The sequence below is a fragment of the Pongo pygmaeus genome, chromosome 22, assembly GCF_028885625.2.
Source record: "Pongo pygmaeus isolate AG05252 chromosome 22, NHGRI_mPonPyg2-v2.0_pri, whole genome shotgun sequence".
NCBI classification, from domain to species: Eukaryota; Metazoa; Chordata; class Mammalia; order Primates; family Hominidae; genus Pongo; species Pongo pygmaeus.
Window position 1 is genome coordinate 44,766,145 of NC_072395.2, and position 21,833 is coordinate 44,787,977.

At 47.3% G+C, this 21,833-nt stretch overlaps 1 protein-coding gene across 2 annotated transcripts in view; it reads left to right on the forward strand.

Annotated features, from left to right (window-relative positions):
- Positions 1-21,833, forward strand: part of HUNK (hormonally up-regulated Neu-associated kinase) — a 131,646-nt gene that overhangs the window by 39,908 nt on the left and 69,905 nt on the right. For both annotated transcript variants that reach the window (XM_054468491.2, XM_063659622.1), the window contains exon 2: positions 11,786-12,078. In XM_054468491.2, the coding sequence (XP_054324466.1) occupies positions 11,786-12,078 (293 nt within the window). The remainder of the gene's footprint in view (positions 1-11,785; positions 12,079-21,833) is intronic.

Here is a 21,833-nt window from a genome sequence, read left to right on the forward strand (position 1 = left end):
CTAAGCGTGTGTGTGATAGGTGTGACAGCTGGAGAGGCCCAGAGTTACCCCAGCCAGTCTGGATGGGGAAGCAAACTGTAACCTGAGGCCAGTGGCGGGTGGGAATTGGGGTTGACCCGGCCAAGAGTGTGTGGGAGGGAATTCCAGGCCGGGCTGGGTGGGGGTGGGAGACAGGAGGCAGAGAGATTAGCAGGGAGGCCCAACTCTGCCAGAGGGATGATGGTGGGGCTGCCGCAGGGGAGTATGGGAAGGAAGGGGAAGGGGAGGGAGATTGTCCAAGGTGGAGGTGACAGACTTGGTGATGAATGAGGTGTGGGAATAGGGGCAGAGTGGCTGGAGGAGGATGTTACAGTAGGGCCACCTGTGGATGGTGGTGCTGTAGGCTGAGCTGGGAGCCCCAGAGAGGAGTTGGGGCAGGGGGAGGTGACAGGCTCGGAGGCCCACAGATTATCCAGGTGGAGATGGCCAGAGGCACATCAGAGCTCAGGAAGAGGTGTGAGCAGGACAGGCATTCACTCATGGGCAGATGGACAGTCATGAGCGTGCTGGAAGTGGAGGGGTGGACGCGTGCCTCCCCAGCAGAGGAAGGCCTGGGACAGAACCTCAGGGAGGCTACAGGGGGAGAAGCAGGAGGTGTGGGACCTGGGAGGGCAAGGAGGGTGTGAGAGGTCAACAGGGAGAGTAGCCTCCAGGTACCGGGGACCCTGGTGAGGCAGTCACAGGGAGTGGTGGGAGTGGCAGTCCGGGGCAGGGGCTGTCTGGGCTTCCGTGTCTACCCACTCCTGTGAACCAAACACGCAGAACCTAGTGACCACTACTTATTGAGGACTCTGATGAATGCTCTCAGAGCCAGGGTTTGCAGCTTCAGAGCCTGTGTGCCCAGCTGCTGTTGCTGTGACGTCCCCAGACTGGGGAAGGCAGGAGGAGAGTGGAAGAGGAACTGTAAGACCTGGCCCTAGGCCGGGCGTGGTGGCTCATGCCTGTAATCCTAGCACTTTGGGAGGCCAAGGCAGGCGGATCACCTGTGGTCAGGAGTTCAAGACCAGCCTGACCAACATGGAGAAACCCCGTCTCTACTAAAAATACAAAATTAGCCGGGCATGGTGGCTCATGCTTGTAATCCCAGCTACTCGGGAAGGCTGAGGCAGGAGAATCGCTTGAACCCAGGAGGTGGAGATTGCAGTGAGCTGAGATCTCGCCATTGCACTCCAGCCTGGGCAACTAGAGTGAAACTCTGTCTCGAAAAAAAAAAAAAAAAAAGACCTGGCCCCAGCCTGCAGTGAATGAATGCTAGCCCTTTGTTCTTACATTTTTACTCTTCTGCAGGGAATCCCGTAGAATTGTAGGATGCTCAGATGGTCTGTTAGCCTGCTCAGGCTGCCACAACAAAATGCCATGGAGTAGGTGGCTTAAAATAACAGAAATTCATGTTTCACAGTCCTGGAGTCTGGAAGTCCGAGATCAAGGTGCCAGTGGGGTTGGTTTCTCCCAAGGCTCTCCCCTTGGCTTCTAGATGACTGCCTTCTCTCTGTGTCCTCACACGACCTTTCTGTACAGGCTCAGAGACAGAGAGAGTTCTGGTGTCTCTTCCCCTTCTTATAAGGACATCAGTCCTATTGGATTAGAGCCCCACTCTAATGACCTCATTTAACGTTAATAACCTCTTTAAAGTCTCTCTCTTTAAATACAGTCACGTTGGGGGTTAGGGCTTCAATATACGCAATTCAGTCTATTGCAGATGGCAATCTTGAACCATTGCAAAGAATCTGAATTATCCTCCCCTCCCCGACAAATGGACGTAAAGATCCAGGACTCTTTTATAGTACAGGTTAATTATCCCTTATCCGCTTGGGACCAGAAGTGTTTTAGATTTGGGATTTTTTTTTTTTTTTTTTAATATTTGCTTTGTACCCAGTGGAGTACCCTTAATTCCAAATACTCCAGTGAGCATTTTCTATAGGTGTCGTGTTGATGCTTAACAAGTTTCAGATTTTGGAACATGTTGGATTTTGGGTTTTCAGGTTAGAGATTAGAGATGTTCAACCTGCATACACTTATACCTAGAACCCTGGCAGGTATATTTTAGGTGTTTAATAAATGTTTGTTGAAGAAGGAAAGATTCATTTGAGTTTCGTATACAGTATTCGTTAAGAAACCAAAGTGTTCTGGGAAGAAAGCTTTTTTGGGGATAATTTCCATGTGAAAAGAAAACTCTGTTGATCAGGGCTTCCCATTCCCTGTGCGTTTTGATTATTTAAAATATGGTGTAAAAGTGCTTTGATTAAGGAAAGGCTATGAACTTTCTAAAATACAGCACATTGTATAATGTGTAAAACACGTATGTATATTTCTGTGATATTAAAGAGGAGTCTCTTTGATCAGTATTTTTTTTTTTTCTTCCTCTCAGTCGTACAGAAGATCCATTTTACATCTGACTTCTCATTTTGGAGATTGGATACATCAATACTTGATGTGTTTCAGAGTAATGAATTTTAAAGGCAGTGAAGGGTGATACAGGAGGAAGGGATGAATTTAAAATCCTGTTAACTCTGATCCTATGTAGACAGTCTCAGCTAAGTCAATATTTAAAGAAGATGAGAGACTTGCCTGATAGGAAGTCACTGCCTTGGGATTTAAAAGCAACTCTATTCCAGAGAGTTCAAAACCCTGAGATAGAGTTCAGCCTTCTTTTTTAATATGCTGAAGCCACCAGTCAAGGAAATGCATATTGTTTTCCTTAGCTGAACTGAGCTTGAATGCTTTTTCCCCCTCTCTACGGGTTGATTCATTGAAAGTAAATTGGTAATGATAATAACAGCATCAATTTAAGGAGCACTTCGTATGTGCCAGACATTGTACTAAGTGCTTGCTTTTTTTTTTTTTTTTTTTTTTTTGAGACGGAGTCTTGCTCTGTCACCCAGGCTGGAGTGCAGTGGCGCGATCTCAGCTCACTGCAAGCTCCGCCTCCTGGGTTCACGCCATTCTCCTGCCTCAGCCTCCTGAGTAGCTGGGACTACAGGCGCCCGCCACCACGCCCGGCTAATTTTTTGTATTTTTGGTAGAGATGGGGTTTCACCGTGTTAGCCAGGATGGTCTCGATCTCCTGACCTCGTGATCCACCCGCCTTGGCCTCCCAAAGTGCTGGGATTACAGGTGTGAGCCATTGTGCCCGGCCCTGAGTGCTTTCTTTATGTACATTATCTTAGGGACTATTGGTAGATGGAAGTGTGTGTCATTACCGGGTGCATTACTGGGCCTGGGTGATTTTGAGCATCCCTTATTCTAAGTAAAATTCTACATTGGATTTTTTTCTCCTAATACCTAACAAAGGCCGTCAAGCATGAATTCCTTGGCAGTTAGCAAGTGACCTCTCTCCTGATGGGTCGGGATCCACACACATGGCCTCTTCTTCCTGTCTTGTGTTGGGGAGAGCAGTGCTTCCCTTTCGTGCAGGGCAAACTCTTCCTCCTCTTCCTCTCCTTCCTTAAGGTTTCCTCTCTCTTTCTTTTCTTTTCTTTCTTTCTTTTTTTTTTTTTTTGAGATGGAGTCTCGCTCTGTCACCCAGGCTGGAGTGCAATGGAGCTTTCTTGGCTCACTGCAGGCTCTGCCTCCCAGGTTCAAGTGATTCTCCTGCCTCAGCCTCCCAAGTAGCTGGGACTACAGGCGTGTACCACCATGCCCAGCTAATTTTTGTATTTTTAGTAGAGATGCGGTTTCACCATGTTGCCCAGGCTGGTCTCGAACTCCTGACCTCAAGTTATTGCCAGCCTCAGCCTCCCAAAGTGCTGGGGTGACAGGTGTGAGCCACCACACCTGGCCTGGTTTCCTCTCTTCTGTCTCTCCTGCATCTTGTATTTCATTATCTCAGTAGCTGCTGCTAGTGATTTTTTGGCCTTGGGGGATTTCCATTGCTTTCTTATGAGCTTAGCTATTTATTTAAAAGTGGTTTGCTGATTTTGTCCGTCATCATTGATTGGTGATGTTTGTTTGGCAGAGAAGTAGGAGGGTGGAGTTACCGTGTTGTGAGAAATGCTTTCTGTTTTTCCTTTTTCTGAGACAGGGTCTCACTCTGTCGCCTAGGCTTGAGTGCAGTGGTGAGATCCTAGGTCACTACAGCCTGGAACTCCCGGACTCAAGAGATCCTCTCACCTCAGCCTCCTGAGCAGCTGGGACCACTGGCAGGAGCCACCACGCCTGGTTAATTTTTGTGAGATGAGGTTTCGCCATGTTGCACAAGCTGCTATTTCCTAATCAATAAAAGAAGTTGAGGAATAATCTCTTTCAACTGTCCTATATTGGAACTGTGCTCTTCTCTTTCTACTAGTTTTCCACCACTGCAGGACTTTGCTACTAATCTTCTTGGAAAAATGGAGGAAATCTTTGGGAAACTGATTCCTTTGTAAAATTTTGAAAAGGCTTGAAGCTTGGATCTGTTGATGAGCGTCGGTTTTACTGATCTTTGACAGAAAGTTGTTTTTCTTGTGCTTATGATGACATCCAGGCTTAGATACCCTCCTGAAACTCCCATTCCCAAACATACATACACACACACACACACGTGCACACACACACACACACACACACACCCCTGGACTGAATTGGGAGTTCCCTGGCAGCACTGGCTGGGGACCTCATCCTTAAGTGAATTGGGGAACCTGCAGCGTTGGTAAGAGCCATTGATTGGTGTGGTGCTATCATTCCTGTTGCCTGGAACATGCTAAACTTGCTTATTTTACTGCCATTTGATAGCAGAGATTTAATTTCACTCTGTAAAACTCTCCCGACTCAAGCAGTTTATTTTGCAGCTAGAGATCCATTATTGCATTGGGCTTTACCCAGTTAGAGTCAGTATTAGCTTTGTTTTGCCTGCAAACCTCTGATTACTGTCAAATTGAATTAGATGTCTCCCTTTGCTGATCACTGATTGACTTTTCCTTAATTTCCCATTCATTTTTTCCCCCATTTCAGTTGTTATAGATGAAGTCGATTAAATGGTTTTGTGTAATCAAGAACGGCATTCCATTTCAGTATTATCAACGTGGAGCTTGTAAGTCAGGGGGTGGATGAAAACAAGCTGGTAATGAGCTGGTATTTGAAAATTGAGAGGGAGCTTAATAGGAAACCTTCTCCAAGGTGAGGTAGCTTAAGGGCTCAGGGTTTTCATGGAGGGAACCTTGATGGCAGAACTTGGGAATCAAGGTGTCAGATGATGGTAGGGCACACACCAGGGGTGTTAGTTTCCTGCAGCTGCTGTAACAAATGACCACAAACTTGGCTTAAAACAACAGAAAGTGATTCCCTCACAGTCTGGAGGCTGGAAGTCCAAAATCAGTCTCATTGGAGATCAAGGTGTCAGTAGGGCCATGCTTCCTCCAGAGACCCAAGGGGAGACTTGGACTTTGCTTCTCCCAGCCCCTGGTGGCTGCCGGCATCTCCTGGGCTTGTGGCCACATTATTCTCTTGTCTCCATCTTCACTTTGCTTTCTTCTCTGCTTGTCTATCTGATCCCCTCCGTCTTTTAAAGACACTTTGGATGGCATTTAGGACTCACCCAGTTAATCCAGTACAGCCTCCCCATCTGAAGACCACTAACTTCATCATGTCTGCAGAGTCCCATCCCCCTAAAGATGTCATTTTCCGGTTCCAAGGATTAGGATGTGGGCCTATCTTTGGGAGGCCATTTTTCGACTTACCACACTGGGCCCACTTCACGGAAGGCCTTGGTACGATGGCCCAAGGCCTGGGCTGGACTGGGTGGTATGAGGTTGAGGGGCTGGACTGAGTGGTATGAGGAGGAGGGGCTGGACTGAGTGGTATGAGGTTGAGGGGCTGGACTGAGTGGTATGAGGATGAGGGGCTGGACTGAGTGGTATGAGGATGAGGGGCTGGACTGAGTGGTATGAGGTTGAGGGGCCGGACAGAGTGGTATGAGGATGAGGGGCCGGACTGAGTGGTATGAGGTTGAGGGGCCGGACAGAGTGGTATGAGGATGAGGGGCCGGACTGAGTGGTATGAGGTTGAGGGGCCGGACTGGGTGGTATGAGGTTGAGGGGCTGGACTGTGTGGTATGAGGTTGAGGGGCTGGACTGAGTGGTATGAGGATGAGGGGCTGGACTGAGTGGTATGAGGATGAGGGTCTGGACTGAGTGGTATGAGGATGAGGGGCTGGACTGAGTGGTATGAGGATGAGGGGCTGGACTGAGTGGTATGAGGATGAGGGGCTGGACTGAGTGGTATGAGGTTGAGGGGCTGGACAGAGTGGTATGAGGATGAGGGGCTGGACTGAGTGGTATGAGGTTGAGGGGCTGGACTGAGTGGTATGAGGATGAGGGGCTGGACTGTGTGGTATGAGGTTGAGGGGCTGGACTGAGTGGTATGAGGATGAGGGGCTGGACTGAGTGGTATGAGGATGAGGGGCTGGACTGAGTGGTATGAGGTCGAGGGGCTGGACTGAGTGGTATGAGGATGAGGGGCTGGACTGAGTGGTATGAGGATGAGGGGCTGGACTGAGTGGTATGAGGTTGAGGGGCTGGATGGGGTTTCCAGGGAGTATTTCCCCAGCACCATAGATCACCTCATTGCCTTGTCCTTTCACCTTCAGGAAAGGGAGGAGGATGGGCTAGAGAAAGAGCAAGAAGTGAGAGAGTGGGGAGAAGTGCTTGGAAATACTGCATTTGTGCAGAAGTTGGAAGGTACAGGAAGAACTGCCCAAAGAAAAGCCTAGCATGCACCCCTAAGCCTGGCATGTGGGAACCAACACTAATTGTTAGGATGACTGTAATCGTACAACTGCGATAATGAGGTCCAGATTGATGGAAAGAGCCACCTGTGCTGTCCTTTCTGTTCAGAGGGGTCTGCAGTGTAGACACTTGCTAACCAATTACGGAGCTTCATAGGGTCCTACTTTGACATAGCTCATGGAGGTGTAAAACCCTGATATGGGCTGGTTCAGCCCTGGGAGTGGAGCCTGAGAGGGAGTTCGTGAAGACTCTGCTTTCTGTGGGTCTCATGGACGTGGGGGAGCAGAGGGGATGGTGGAGTCAACGAGGAATTGTCAGAGGCTCCTGAGACTACACTGAAGGGCTAGAGTGAGGAGGAGAGAGAGGCTGCCGGTGAAAGGTGGCGTCATTCCCCACTGCCAAGGAGGGTCTCTCTGTGCCTGGAAATGCATCCCAAAGGGCATCAGATAGATTCCTTTCTTATTTTTTCAGGGAAGCTATTTGTTTCTTGTGGCTGCTATAATGAATTACCACTCTGGTGGCTTAAGGTAACAAATTGATTCTCTCACAGTTCTGGAGGCCAGAAGTCTTAAAAAGTATTGGCAGGGCCACGCTCCCTCCAGAGACTCTAGGGGAGGATCCTTCCCTGCCTCTTCCGGCTTCCAGTGGCAGCCAGCATTCCTTGGCTTGTGGCCCCTCACCCCAATGTCTGCCTCCTTCCTCCTGTGGCTGCCCCCTCTGCTTATTTGTGTGAAAACTTCTTTCTCTATTTTATAAGGACACTTATGAGGACATTTAGGGCCTACCCAGGTAATCCAGGTTAATCTCATCTCAGAATTCTTCACTTAATCACTTCTGCAGAGACCCTTTTTCCAAATAAAGTCACATGATCCAGAGATTAGGCCATTATTCAACCTGGTACAGGCAATTGAAGAGCTCAATAAGGTATCTTAACAGTAATTGTATACTCTGTTAAAAAGGCAGATTGTATTACTGCTGGGCCTTTAGACTTGTTTGTTCACGGTACTTTTAAGAATTTCATTGCCACAGGGTGTAATTTTTTAAATGCTGCAACACGGAGTGGAGCAAAGACAATGCCTAATTGTACTTTTCAGCATTCTTTTTTCTCCACCTCCCCAAGAGGATGGATATGAAATATGTGTGTGTCTATGTGTTTTTGGAGGGTAACAGTTAACAAAGCTGTTAGTTTAGCATCCCTTGAACTACTTGGGGCCAGTCACAGCCAGAGTGTAACTTTACCTCCTGTGGGCTGCGAGCATCGCCCGAGCTGACTTGGGGTAGTGCAGGCCCCATGCTGTGAGGTGTGGATGGCAGGGGCTCTTCTGGCCTGTCTGGTCCCCTTGGGGGCTGATTGACTCTTTGTTACTCCTATCTTTGGATTAGGGGCCTGAACCTCCCTATTAAAATGAGACTCTGGGCTGGGCACGATGGCTCATTCCTATAATCCCTGCACTTTGGGAGGCCGAGGTGGGTGGATCACTTGAGGCCAGGAGTTTGAGACTAGCCTGGCCAACATGGCCAAACCCTGTCTCTACTAAAAATACAAAAATTAGCTGGGTGTGGTAGCAGGTGCCTGTAATTCCAGCTACTCAGGAGGCTGAGGCAGGAGAATTGCTTGAACCGGGGAGGCAGAGGTTGCAGGGAGCCAAGATTGTGCCACTGCACTCCAGCCTGGGCCACAGAGCGAGACTCCATCTCAAAAAAAAAAAAAAGGAGACACGGCTCTATAGAGGAGATAATACATTATGCTGTTTACAGCCATCTTTGCTTTGGTGATTCCGTTGGTTGGTCACTATTAGTCACTTGCTGTTTATGCAGCACTGTGTGTCGTTAAGGGGGAGTGGTCCCTGCGTTAAGCCATGACTGCCTTACATCTTACTGCAGATGCTGTTGTGTAGGGACGTAGGGAAGGAAGGTGCAGGGGAATCTCTCTGGAAGGGAGGTTAGCCTCTGAAGGACCTGGGGTTGGGGGCTTGAGTGGGGGAAGGGGGTGGCTGGAGTACCTGGAGAGTGATAGAATTCGTGTCCCAGGGAGTGACAAGACATGCCAGGAGGGAGAGCTGGGAGGAGTTGGGACCGGGTGGTGGTGGGGCTGATGGAGAAGATGCTTGGGTGCTCCCATAGGCAGCAGTGAGACCTCAAGAGCTTCTGCAAGAAATCAGAGTTCCAGACCCGCTGATTTGGAGGCAGAGTGTAGAATGAATTCAAGAGGCCAGCAGGAGCCTCAGGAGGAGGTGACATCCATGCCTTAGTCCACGCTGGGGGTGGCCAGACTTTTATTGATTCGTCACTATTTTGTTTAATTTGAAGTTTGCCTTTAGTTTGGACTTTTTCGCTTTTTTGTTTTCTTTTTGTTTTTTAAGGTTTTCTTCAGCTTTATTGAGGCTTAACTGACAGATAACCGCGTGTGCTTAACAGTGTGCAGGGTGGGGCTTCGATGAGTGAGCACGTTGTGAAATGGTTACCATGGTCAAGCTCATGGGCGTGTCCATTACCTGACAGGGTTGTCAGTTTTGTGTGTGTGTTGAGAACATTAAAAATATCTCTCTTAGCAGTTTTCTTTCTTTCTTTTTTTTTTTTTTTGAGGTGGAGTTTTGTTCTTGTCGCCCAGACACAATCTCTGCTCACTGCAACCTCTATCTCCCGGGTTCAAGCGATTCTCCTGCCTCAGCCTCCTGAGTAGCTGGGATTCCAGGCATCCACCACTACACCCAGCTAATTTTTGTATTTTTGGTAGAGATGGGGTTTCACCATGTTGGCCAGACTGGTCTCGAACTCCTGATCTCAAGTGATCCACCCGCCTTGGCCTCCCAAAGTGCTGGGATTACAGGCACGAGCCATCGTGCCCGGCCTCTTAGCAGTTTTCTTTCTTTTTTTTTTTTTGAGATGGAGTTTTGTTCTTGTTGCCCAATCTGGAGTGCAATGGCACAATCTTGGCTCACTGCAACCTCTACCTCCTGGGTTCAAGCGATTCTCCTGCCTAAGCCTCCCGAGTAGCTGGGATTCCAGGCGTCCACCACCACGCTCATCTAATTTTCGTATTTTTAGTAGAGACAGGGTTTCACCATGTTGGCCGGGCTGGTCTTGAACTCCTGACCTCAAGTAATTCACCCGCCTCGGCCTCCAAAAGTGTTGGGATTATAAGCACGAGCCACCACACCCAGCCTCTTAGCAGTTTTCAAGTGTGCAATACATTATTTTAACCCTGGTCACCAGGCTGTACATTAGATCTCAGACTTCTGTTTTTTTCTTTATCATGAAGTATGTCCACAAAATAATATTTGAGCCCTTCACTGAAAACATGTATTCATCTGTATTTATTTACTTATTATTTATTTCTGTACTTGTACCTGTGTATGGCATATTGCATATAATGCATTTTGAGTGCATTGTGAAACAGGTACAAAAAGTAATTACAAAAAAGAGAAATAACAAGAAATGGAAGGTCCACTGACTTCATCCTGCACCCGGAGGCTCCATAGCTGTGTATGAAGGTGTTCCTGGGGTGCTCATGTCTCAGTTCATGACAGGGCGTCTGGGCACTGGGGCAGTGGTTGCAATGAACCGGACGGGTGGTTCAGGGGAACAGAGAGGAAGGACAGGTGGCGAGACAGCTGGAAGAAGACATTGACATCATGTGTTGACGTCAGTGGCTGATCACATTAGAGAGGGGAGTGAAGACAAAAGAAGGAACAGGGCAGCCAGGCGTGGTGACTCACGCCTTTGACACCAGCGCTTTGGGAGGCTGACGGGGAGAATCACTGGAGGCCAGGAGTTCAAGACCAGCCTGGGCCACGTGGAGAGATCCGTTTCTACAAAAAGAAAAGAATTAGCCAGCCGTGGTGGTGTGTGCTTATAGTCCCAGCTCCTGGGAGGCTTAGCTGGGAGGATCACTTAAGCCCAGGAGTTTGAGGCTTCAGTGAGCCATGATTGCACCATGTACTCCAGCCTGGGCAACAGAGAGACTCTGTCAAGAAAGAAAGAGAAAAAGAGAGAGAGAAGAAGAAAGAAAGGAAGGAAAGAGGAAGGGGAGGGAGAGAGAGAAGGAGGGAGGAAGGGAGGGAGGAAGGGAGGGAGGAAGGAAGGAAGGAAAGAAGGAAGGAAGGGAGGGAGGAAGGAAGGGAGGGAGGAAGGAAAGAAAGAAGGAAGGAAGGAAGGGAGGGAGGGATGGAGGGAGGGAGGGAGGGAAGGGAAGGAAAAGGGTGAATACAATGGAGAGGTGACTTCCCCTAAAGGAAAGAGGACGGGGGACAGATGCGGATTTGGGTGGAATAGACAATCTTCCCTTCCCCTTGTTCTTCCATCCTTCCTTCTGTTCTTCCCTCCGTCCCACCCTATATCTTAGGACAAGTTGATTGTAGGGGGAATGGCCCAGGAGGAGCTTTCTGGGGGTAGTAGAAATGTGATCCTGAGTAACAACAAAGGTTGGGTCCTGACAGTGGGGGCCAAGTTTCCCTAGGAGGCAATTCATCAAGGGAAGGAGGTAGACCCTGAGGCTTGAGGGCCTGTGCAGGGCAGAGAGAGGTGGGGGCAAGGCTAGGGGTGCTGCATCTTTGGGCAGTGTCCCCCAGCCATGGCTTGGAACTAAGATTGGGGGCAGATTTAGCTGTTTCTGAAGTGGCTGGGGGTCCTCAGACCTGGAGGGAGATGATGGTGAGTCCTGAGGGGGACTGGGATGAGCCCTTTGCTGGAAGAGAAATTGTTATTTCATCTTCCCATCCTGTAGAAAAATAAATTTGACATTAATCCTGCACTGTGCCTTCCAGACAGCCATTCAGGTTTTCTTAGGTAAATTCCATTGTCTTCCTTAATAATTGGACCTTTTGATTTTTCCTAATGTTATACCTGTATATGTGTGTGTTTGTGTATGGTATATGCATAAATATAAATGTGTATATATATATTTTCTGTTGATGCTGTTTTAGATAAGGTGTTTCTCCTCTGCAGAGACATAGCTAGCATTTTTCTTGGGTTCCTGTGAGTAGTCAAGGAATTGCTTTTGTCTGTAATGTCTGAAAACAGGCATGTTCTTGTTTCCTCCTTAGGTGGCCATAAAAGTCATCGATAAGAAGAGAGCCAAAAAGGACACCTATGTCACCAAAAACCTGCGGCGAGAGGGTCAGATCCAGCAGATGATCCGCCACCCCAATATCACTCAGCTCCTTGATATTTTAGAGACGGAAAACAGCTACTACCTGGTCATGGAGCTGTGCCCTGGGGGCAACCTGATGCACAAGATCTACGAGAAGAAGCGGCTGGAGGAGTCCGAAGCCCGCAGATACATCCGACAGCTCATCTCCGCCGTAGAGCACCTGCACCGGGCCGGGGTGGTCCACAGGTGAGGGCCAGGCCACGCTGGTGATTGCTGACTGTGTGCTCTGTGGGTGGCACTGGGCTATGGCATCCTCTGAGCCTCTGCGAAAGGCTGAGCAATTGCAGCCTGTTTTACAATTTGTCTATATTTTTATTTTATTTATTTGTTTTTTTTTGAGATGGAGTTTTGTTCTTGTTGCCCAGGCTGGAGCGCAATGGCGCAGTCACGGCTCACTGCAACCTCCGCCTTGTGGGTTCAACCGATTCTCCTGCCTCAGCCTCCCAAGTAGCTGGGATTACAGGCACCTACCACAACGCCCGGCAAATTTTTTTGTATTTTTAGTAGAGATGGGGTTTCACCATGTTGGCCAGGCTGGGAATTTTTCTGTATTTTTATTCCGTGGAATTGTTTTGTGAATTGGGTTAATGCCAGTGTGAGGGTTAAAAGAGTAGAATCTGAAGCCAGAGTGACTGGGCTTGCAACCTGGCTCTGCCCTGTAACAGTTATGTGACCCTGGGCAAGTTACTTAATCTCTCTGAGCCTCGGTCTCTTAATCTGTAAAATGGGAATAATTATAAGACTTCTCTCTCAGTTGGAGTAAGGGTCAATGAGTTAATATATGGGAAGAGCTTGGGACAGTGTTTGGTACCTAGTAGGCATCAGGTAAGTGTTAGCTGCTTTTCTTCTTGTTTGCATAGTCATGAGACCAGTTGTTTAGGTGCCTGAAAGAGCCAGTGTTAAAATGGCATGAGATTAGTGCTAGGGATGATGGTGCTTTCATTGTCTTTGCTTTACACATAGTAGCCACTCAATAGCTGTTTTATTCAATGAAATTGAATCACCATTCGAATTTTGAACTTGCCTTTGAAATCAAGGAGTGTTTTCCACAAACCAAACCAGTCTTGCAAATAGTTAGGAAAATCAAGCTTGTTTTTAATAGCCTGTTGTTTCCTAGGAAGGGGCTCTACAAAGAAAGTGAATGGAAACAGCGTTCTTAGCAATGTTGCCATTGGTGGTGGGTGCCTGCTTTTAGTACTGTATGAAAATAAAATCAAACGAATTTAAAGAAATAAAAGCTCCCTCTTTTCCTCCAAGGGAGTGTTGGCTTCACCAATAAATGCATGGTTCTTCCTTTGTGGAATTATGATCAATAATTACTCTGGGTTATTGAAAACAACCAGAAATCTTTTTTTCTTTTCTTTTCTTTTTTTTTTTTTTGAGACTGAGTCTTGCTTTGTCGCCCAGGCTGGAGTGCAATGGCGCAATCTTGGCTCACTGCAACCGCCACTTTCCAGGTTCAAGCGGTTCTCCTGTGTCAGCCTCCCTAGTAGCTGGGATTACAGGCATGTGCCACAACGCCCGGCTAATTTTTTCTTTTTAGTAGAGATGGGGTTTCTCCATGTTGGTCAGGCTGGTCTTGAACTCCTGACCTCAGGTGATCCGCCCTCCTCGGCCTCCCGAAGTGCTGGGATTACAGGTGTGAGCCACCGTGCCCGGCCTAGAAATCATTTTTAATTGGTGCTTATTTTAAAAAGCAAGATTGAGGTATGACATATTTATGTGTGTGTATATATATAAACATGCACACATGTGTGCACATATATGTTAAAATATTTTTAAATTAATAAACTTATAAAAGTCACCATTTAAAAGTGTATAATCTAGGGTTTTTTAGTGTATTCACAGAGTTGTGCAACCATCACCACCTTCTAATTTTAGAATATTTTTATTACCCCCCTCAAAAGAAACCCTGTACCCATTAGCAGTCACTCCCCATTTCCCTCTTCCCCCAGCCCTGGCAACTACTAATTTACTTTCCGTGTCTATGGATTTGCCTATTCTGGCCATTTCATATAAATGGAATTATATAATACACGGTCTTTTGTGATTGCTTTCTTTCATGTAGCATTATGTTTTTCAGGTTTGTCTAAGTTATAGCATGTGTCAGTGTCTCCTTCCTTTTTATGACTGCGTAATACTCCATGTATGGATATACCACAGTTGGCTGATCCATTTGAGTTGTTCCCACACTTTGACTAGTAATACTGCTATGAGCGCTGTTTTCACTTCTCAGAAAACTCCACTCTTAGGAGTGGAATTGCTGGGTCATAGGTCAGCTTTCTTTATCCTTTCGAGGAAACATATATTTTAAAAAAATTCAACATTTAATGATAAATCTAATTTTAATTTTAATAATGATAATCTAGCTCTATCTGTTTGAAGGCCATTATTCTTTCTTTCTTTCTTATTTCTTTATTTCTTTTTTGTTTTTTTTTTTTGAGATGGAGTCTCGCTCTGTCGCCCAGGCTGGAGTGCAGTGGCACAATCTTGGCTCACTGCAACTTCCGCCTCCCGGGTTTAAGAGATTCTCCTGCCTCAGCTTCCCAAGTAGCTGGGATTACAGGCACGTGCCATCATGCCTAACTGTTTTTTGTATTTTTAGTAGAGATGGGGTTTCTCCATGTTGCTCAGGCTGGTCTTGAACTCCTGACCTCAAATGATCCACCCTCCTCAGCCACACCCAAAGTGCTGGGATTACAGGTGTGGGCCGCCGTGCCCAGCCATGAAAGCCATTTATTTTTGGGCCGGGCGCGGTGGCTCACGCCTGTAATCCCAGCACTTTGGGAGGCCAAGGCAGGCAGATCATGAGGTCAGGAGATTGAGACCATACTGGCTAACACAGTGAAACCCCGTCTCTATTAAAAATAGAAAAAAATTAGCTGGGCGTGGTGGCAGATGCCTGTAGTCCCAGCTACTCCGGAGGCTGAGACAGGAGAATGGCATGAACCTGGGAGGTGGAGCTTGCAGTGAGCCGAGATCGCGCCACTGCACTCCAGCCTGGACAACAGAGCGAGACTCGTCTAAAAAAAAAAAAAAAAAAAAAAGCCATTTATTTTCTGATCAGTGATGAAAGCAGCTCCAGGCCTTTACTTAATAGAACTTAGACTTCCAAGGTAGAGAGAGCTGCCTCCTTACTAATGGGATTGGTGCCGTGGGATGTTCTGCCCTCTCATGTCTAAACCCAGGGGAGGACCACTGTCCAGGCCTTTTCTAGAGCCAGCCTTTGGTGGGCACCATTCAGGCCAATCATTTCCGCCTCACTGAGGTGAGCGCACCTCTTCACATACGTATTCTTAGTCATGCATGTTGTCATGAGATCACCCTTCGTTAGAACTCTTTGGGCTTAGATTAGCAAGGAAGAGAACATTCAGAAATGGTAAGTGAATCACGCTATTTTTGGCTCTTCCCAACAATACCCTTGGGTAGCCTGAGGTGTCATAGCGCTGCTGTTATTAGGAAAATGATAGTCATAAGTGTGCCTGGCTCTGTCTTTGTTTATTAAGATGACAAAGGCAGAAACCTCACAAGTGAATCAGCTTGGATTACCGACTCCGCAGGTCACAGTGGAAAATAGAACCAGGGACTGCAAGCGGCAGATCTTTTTGTGGTACTCGGGGTGTTTTTTCCAAGGGTTTTGTGCTGTCAAAAAGAAGATGAGCACCGAGCTTCTCAGGATCGTGAGAACAACAAAGAAAACCAAGTGGAAGCTGCGCCTTGTACACTGGCCTCTCCTGCAGGAAATTCTCAACAGCCCTTTTAAAGTAATTTTAACAAAATCCAATCCCTCTCAGCGCAATTACTGTCAGAATGTCAAAGCAATGAATTTAATAATGTTTTGATAGCAAAGATGGTATACTTTTTCTTTCTCTGATCTCCAGCTTTTTCTACTTTTGCCTCTCTCTCCTCAGGAATATATTTATAATCCAATAATGGCAAGGGCTCAGATCTTTTAAAGTTAGAGAAGATTGGAAATACGGGGACGATTTAGGAAGTTTTCTTCACTTTTCCCTCTAAAAATCATGTTAATGTGTGTCACCGCACACTAACATAGGTGATTAGGTGGTTGAGACCTCACATTAAAATGCTTGTTTAGAATATATTCATAGTGGCTTTAACGGAATGTCTTGACTTTCAAAGACTCTATACCACTAATTTTGGGTGTTCGTATTTCAGCTGACCACTGGTATGTTCTTTACTTGAGCCCTTTCTCATAAAGAATTTTCTCCTTTATGCTGCAAAGGTGGAATGAATTTCATACATTATTTTGAGGTTAGATTTTTCAAATGAATAAGAGAGTATTGCATTTCAGAGAGGCCCTGGAGTCCCTGGTGGGAAGATTTCTGAGTAAATACATTGGATGATGCAAAAGGATTCAGGATGATTTTTTGTGGCTATATGTGTACAGTGATTTAAGGGGCTTTTGGTTGTGTGTGTGTGTGTGTGTGTGTTAGGGGATGCTTTAAAAATGCAGTTCCTGATTAGGCTGATATTATGTTGTTATGTCATAATCAACTTAATGCTAGCAGAGCCCTCATTTCCTGTGGCATTAAATCGAAATATTTATCTTTCCAGAACTACTTAAACATCATTTAAAAGAAACAATAAATATGACAAGTAGGTTTTTTTTTTTTTTTTTTTAAACAAAGGAACTAAGCATGTATAAAGCAGATTCACTTTGCTGGCAGAGAGCTTCCTATTAGATTGGACTTGCCACAGCCTCTGTGTCTAGGGCTGTTGTTCATTTTTACAAAGGTAGAGTGTGTTCTAACTTCTTTATTATTCTATTTTAGAATTGTCTAAGCTTCTCTAAAATATAACGAGTTGTTTTTCCTTCCCCTAAACGTGCTCACCCAGCAGGATGCCAAAATCTGATGATTTGCCTATTGTATATAGAGCATCAACTCTTAACGTGAATCACCAAGAACGCCGATTCTGCTGAGAGGCTAATTTGAGATTCATGTGTTCATTCAAAATAACAAAGTCCAATCAAACTATACAGATAAAACACAACTGGGTAATACAATACCACCATCCCTAAGCAGGAAGAGAAAAGCCACCAGGCTGCAGGACCAGGAGAAAGAGACACATGATCAAAGGGAGCCCAAGCCTGAGCTCGGATGTGTGTCAACACCGTGGCTCCCAGGGCCATGACCTTATTCATTCATCAATATGGAGAAAAGGGCTCTCTGCACTTAAGAGGAAGGCAGTGGAAGACAGGAGGCCCTTCTTTGTTCTTTCGGGCCTGACAAGAAGCAGGCACAACCTGTGCTGGTTGAGGGGTTAAGAAGTTCTGTTAACTTTCAGGTTTTCTTGGAGAGGAGAGGGAGGGGACAGCAGATGAGAGGGAACGATTTCTGCTCACATCCAGGAGCTGGGTGGAATCCCAGGGCCTTCTGCTGAGAGCGAGCACATATCTGGAGGCACCAGTTACAGCAAAAGTTTTGTGTTTAATTGGGTTTAAAAAAATAGCACTGGAAATGTGAGCTCTTGCAAAGCTCCAGTCCAACAGCTTCATGGATTGGGATGTACAGTGGTCCGCAGCGCTGATACGAAAGCCTGACCCCCTTGTCCACATGCTGGTTTGACCACACGAAAGTGGCGCTGGGCAAATCACTCAGGCTTTTGTGCCTCTCTTTCCACAGCTACACAACAGGGAAAATGGATTATCCACTTCACATGGCTGTTGTGAGGATTAAATAAGTCAATCTGCATAAAGTACTAAAGACTGAGACACTGTGTAAGGACTGAGTCCATGTTCTCTGTAATTACTACTCAGTCTAGCCCATTCATTTTATCCACAGGAAGCTGAGACCCACAGTTCTCCATGCTCAGGGTCCTACAGCTGTTCTCTGCTTGCACTACCCTTGTTGGCTTTGGCTGAATTCTACTCATCCTTCACGTCCCAGCTCCAGGCTCACCTTCTCTGGGATGCCCTCCAGGCTTCGCCCCCTGGCCATAGACTCTCAGCACCCTCTACTTTTCTTTCTGAGCACGTATCCCGCGGTTGCTTTTCTCTATCTGCTTCTGCACAGGCTATAGCTTAGCCCAGTGCTCAGCCCAGTGGGCACACAGTAAGACTTTGTTGAATGAAGGAAGGAAAATTGAATGAATACAGCTAGTGTCAGAGTTTGCACTGGGATGGAAGCTTTCTGGTAGCCAGTCCTATGTTCTGGAATAGTCCATATTCTCCCTGGAATTTCAAAGGAGTTTCTTCATTGACTTAGTGTCAATGTGTTTATTTTTTAGGTCACAATTTGTAGAGTGGCATCTTTCTAGTGAATGGGTCTTTCAGTTTTATAAACAGAATTTGTTTCTGGAACATTACAGGAACTCAATAAAGGTTTCATTTTGAATAAATAAATCAGGTTCATGGATAACAGATTATTCGTGTATTTTACCAAAATACCCATATTGTAAATAAATCAAGAATTTGCACATCATTTGCTTTTAATACAGTGCTTTTGAAGATAAGACCTAACTAAAAAAAAAAAAAAAATCATGTTCCCTGCAAAATGCCTGTTGCCTTGGGGAGTTATGTGCTTGGGGAGTTTGGGATGCTTTATTCTTAGTTTATTATTAAAATCCATCTTGTGACCATCCCTGTAGGCAAAACTTTTTCCATCCAACTTAATCCTGTCTGAGTTGGGTCTATCCTTCCCTGGGCCCCTTCTCTCTTACCTTTCATTGGGCTGGGGGGCATGCCCCCCAATACTGTTTGCTTATGGCCAAATTAATCACCTCTTATAAGTATTTTCTGGAGTCTTTCCTCTTCACCTTGTCTTAGAATCTTTCACTTTATTATCCTTACCTCCAGCCTCTCACCTCATAAATGGAGTGGCCGCAAAGCCCTCAGGAATCCATTGTGGCATTTCCCTCTGCCAGTGGCCCTGCTGGGTAACCCTTGTCATGATGGCCGGGTTCCAGGGGAGAATCAGAAGCTCCGAGAATTTAAGTGACTTGCCCGGGCCTGGTTGGCGGGTCCATTAGAGAGAGCCAGACCCCAGCACCTGTCCTTACTCCCTTCCCCAGGCCCCCTTGCTTGGCTGCCTGTCATTGCTTAGCCTCCCCACTTGGGGTGTTCACTGGTTCTGCCATGTCTCACGCTCTCCTCCTCTTCCCTCCTGTCCTGATGCCTCAGTGTTACACCATTCAGTTCTTTGGACTCAACCCTGAGCGGCTCCCCCAGGCTCTTTCCTGAGTTCCTGCCCCTCAGCCCTCCTGGGCTGGGCATGGCCTGTGGAGGCCCAGGGGAGAGACTGCCTTTTCCCATCTGCCTTCTTCCATCCCACAACCCTGGATGCATGTGATGCATGCACACGCGCGCGCACACACACACACACACGCCCACACACACGCCCACACACACACACGCCCACACACACACACACACACGCGCCCACACACACACACGCGCACACACACACACACGCCCACGGCCATATGCACAGGGTGCACACTGACACATGAGAGCTCACACACGTGTATATGCAACACACCCACACACATACACTCATGCTCGCCCCCATGTGCACGCACATACATGCACATAGTCACATGAACATGTGCTCACACTTGCAATGTGCCCACACAAGCTCATGTGTACTTACACACTCAGGCGTAAACACACACCCACACACACTCCTGATTTCCACTTCCCCAGCACTGCTCCTGTCTGCCTGTTTGCTCCACAGAGTTGGAGCAGCTGCCTTTCTGCCCCCAGGGGTGGGGGAGCACCTGTATGTTTGTCATGGCAACAGGACCCTCCCTGACTTTCCTCCCTTGCACCCTCTGTCCTGGAGGGCAGTGACTCAGTTTATGGCAGCCAGTCTCAAAACCTTCCAACTGACCATCTTGAAAGAGATGCAAGGAAAGTCTGGGTGGGTGGCTGGAGGGGAGGGGAAGGGGTTGCTTGGTAGGCTGTGGGGGAACCTTGAATGGTTAGTCATGGCCTGTTTGCCTGCTTGTGCTTTTGAAAGAACTTCAAACAAAGGACTGTGATTAGGTGATACCTAGAGGGTGTGGAGGAGTCTTCTCCCCTTAGGTCCTTTCCGGATATCTGTAAAAACACCCTGCACTTATCTCAACATCTGATCTGTCTGCTGTGATGGGTCCCCTTTGAGCATTTCTCCCTGGAACTGCCTAATGAGCAGAGAAGGGTCCTGAAGCCTTCTGAACCCACGCCACTGTCTCTCTAGTGAGCTCGTCTTCTCTGCTGAGCTCCCTGCTCCTGCTTCACCGTGGCTTCTGGTTGGTATATCGGTGCTGCCTGTTGTTCCCAAGACATCCTCTGCACCCCTGCATCCTCACCCCCAGCACTGTCCTCACCAACCCATCCTCCTGCGCTGCCTTCTTTTTTTTTTTCTTTGATACAGTCTCGCTCTATGCCCCAGGCTGGAGTGCAGTGGTGCAATCTCAGCTCTCTGCAACCTCCACCTGCCAGGTTCAAGCGATGCTCATGCCTCAGCCTCTCCAGCCTGTAGCTGAGACTACAGGCGCCCATCACCACACCCGGCTAATTTTTGTATTTTTAGTAGAGATGGGGTTTCACCATGTTGACCAGGCTGGCCTTGAACTCCTGACCTCAGGTGATCCACCTGCCTCAGCTTCCCAAAGTGGTGGGATTACAGGTGTGGGCCACGATGCCTGGCCCTGCACTGCCTTCTGTGCCTTGAGCCACACCCCTTTGTTGCTTCTCCTAGCTCCTCTTTGAAGGCCCATTGGCCAAGAAAAAGCAACTTCCCATCTATCCCAGGGCCAGTCTCTTCTCCTTCACATTTGTTCTCAGTTAAAAGTTAACACTGGGCCAGGTGCAGTGGCTCACACCTGTAATCCCAGCACTTTGGGAGGCTGAGGTGGGTGAATCACGAGGTCAAGAGATTGAGACCATCCTAGCCAACATGGTGAAACCCCGTCTCCACTAAAAATACAAAAAATTAGCTGGGCATGGTGGTTCGCACTTGTACTCCCAGCTACTCGGGAGGCTGAGGCAGGAGAATCGCTTGAACCCAGGAGGCAGAGACTGCAGTGAGCTGAGATTGTGCCACTGTACTCCAGCCTGGGGAACAGAGCAAGACTCCATCTCAAAAAAAAAAAAAAGTTAACACTGAATTTCCAGTTTATATGCCACAGGAGGAACTCTTCAGACGGCGGGACTGAAGGAAGATCCTCCCGCTTCCCTCTCCCCTCCATGAAAGAAGTTAATCAGATCAAGGACCATTCACGTGAAGTGGGCATTCTGCTTCCCTCACCCCATCGTCATGTGCTGACCAGCCTGCCCTTCACCTTCCTTCCCATAAAGCACATCTCACACTCAGCAGAGCCAAATGTTTTGCTCTTGGGATGGAGCTAAAGTAAACATCAGGCTTTTCACGTGGACTACAAGGTGGTTTTCTGATAGAGCCAGTATTCTGGATAATAGAGGCTTGCTCGTATTTTTTTAAAGGTCCATTATAATACACGAACACTGAGGCCAGGCATGGTGGCTCACGCCTGTAATCCCAGCAATTTGGGAGGCCGAGGCGGGCGGATCACGAGGTAAGGAGATGGAGACCACGATGAAACCCTGTCTCTACTAAAAATACAAAAAATTAGCCAGGCGCGGTGGTGGGCACTTGTAGTCCCAGCTACTCAGGAGGCTGAGGCAGGAGAATGGCATGAACCCAGGAAGCGGAGCTTGCAGTGAGCTGAGATCATGCCACTGCACTCCAGCCTGGGCGACAGAGTGAGACTCCGTCTCAAAAAAAAAAAAAAAAAAATACACGAACACTGAAACCTTATTAAGAAATTCACCCCTTTTAAAACTTTCAACTTTTATTTTAGCTTCAGGGTGTACCTGTGCAGGTTTGTTACATGGGTATATTGCGTGATGCTGAGGTTTGGGGTACAGATTCCATCACCCAAGTGCTGTGCATAGTACCCAACAGGTAGTTTTTCAACCC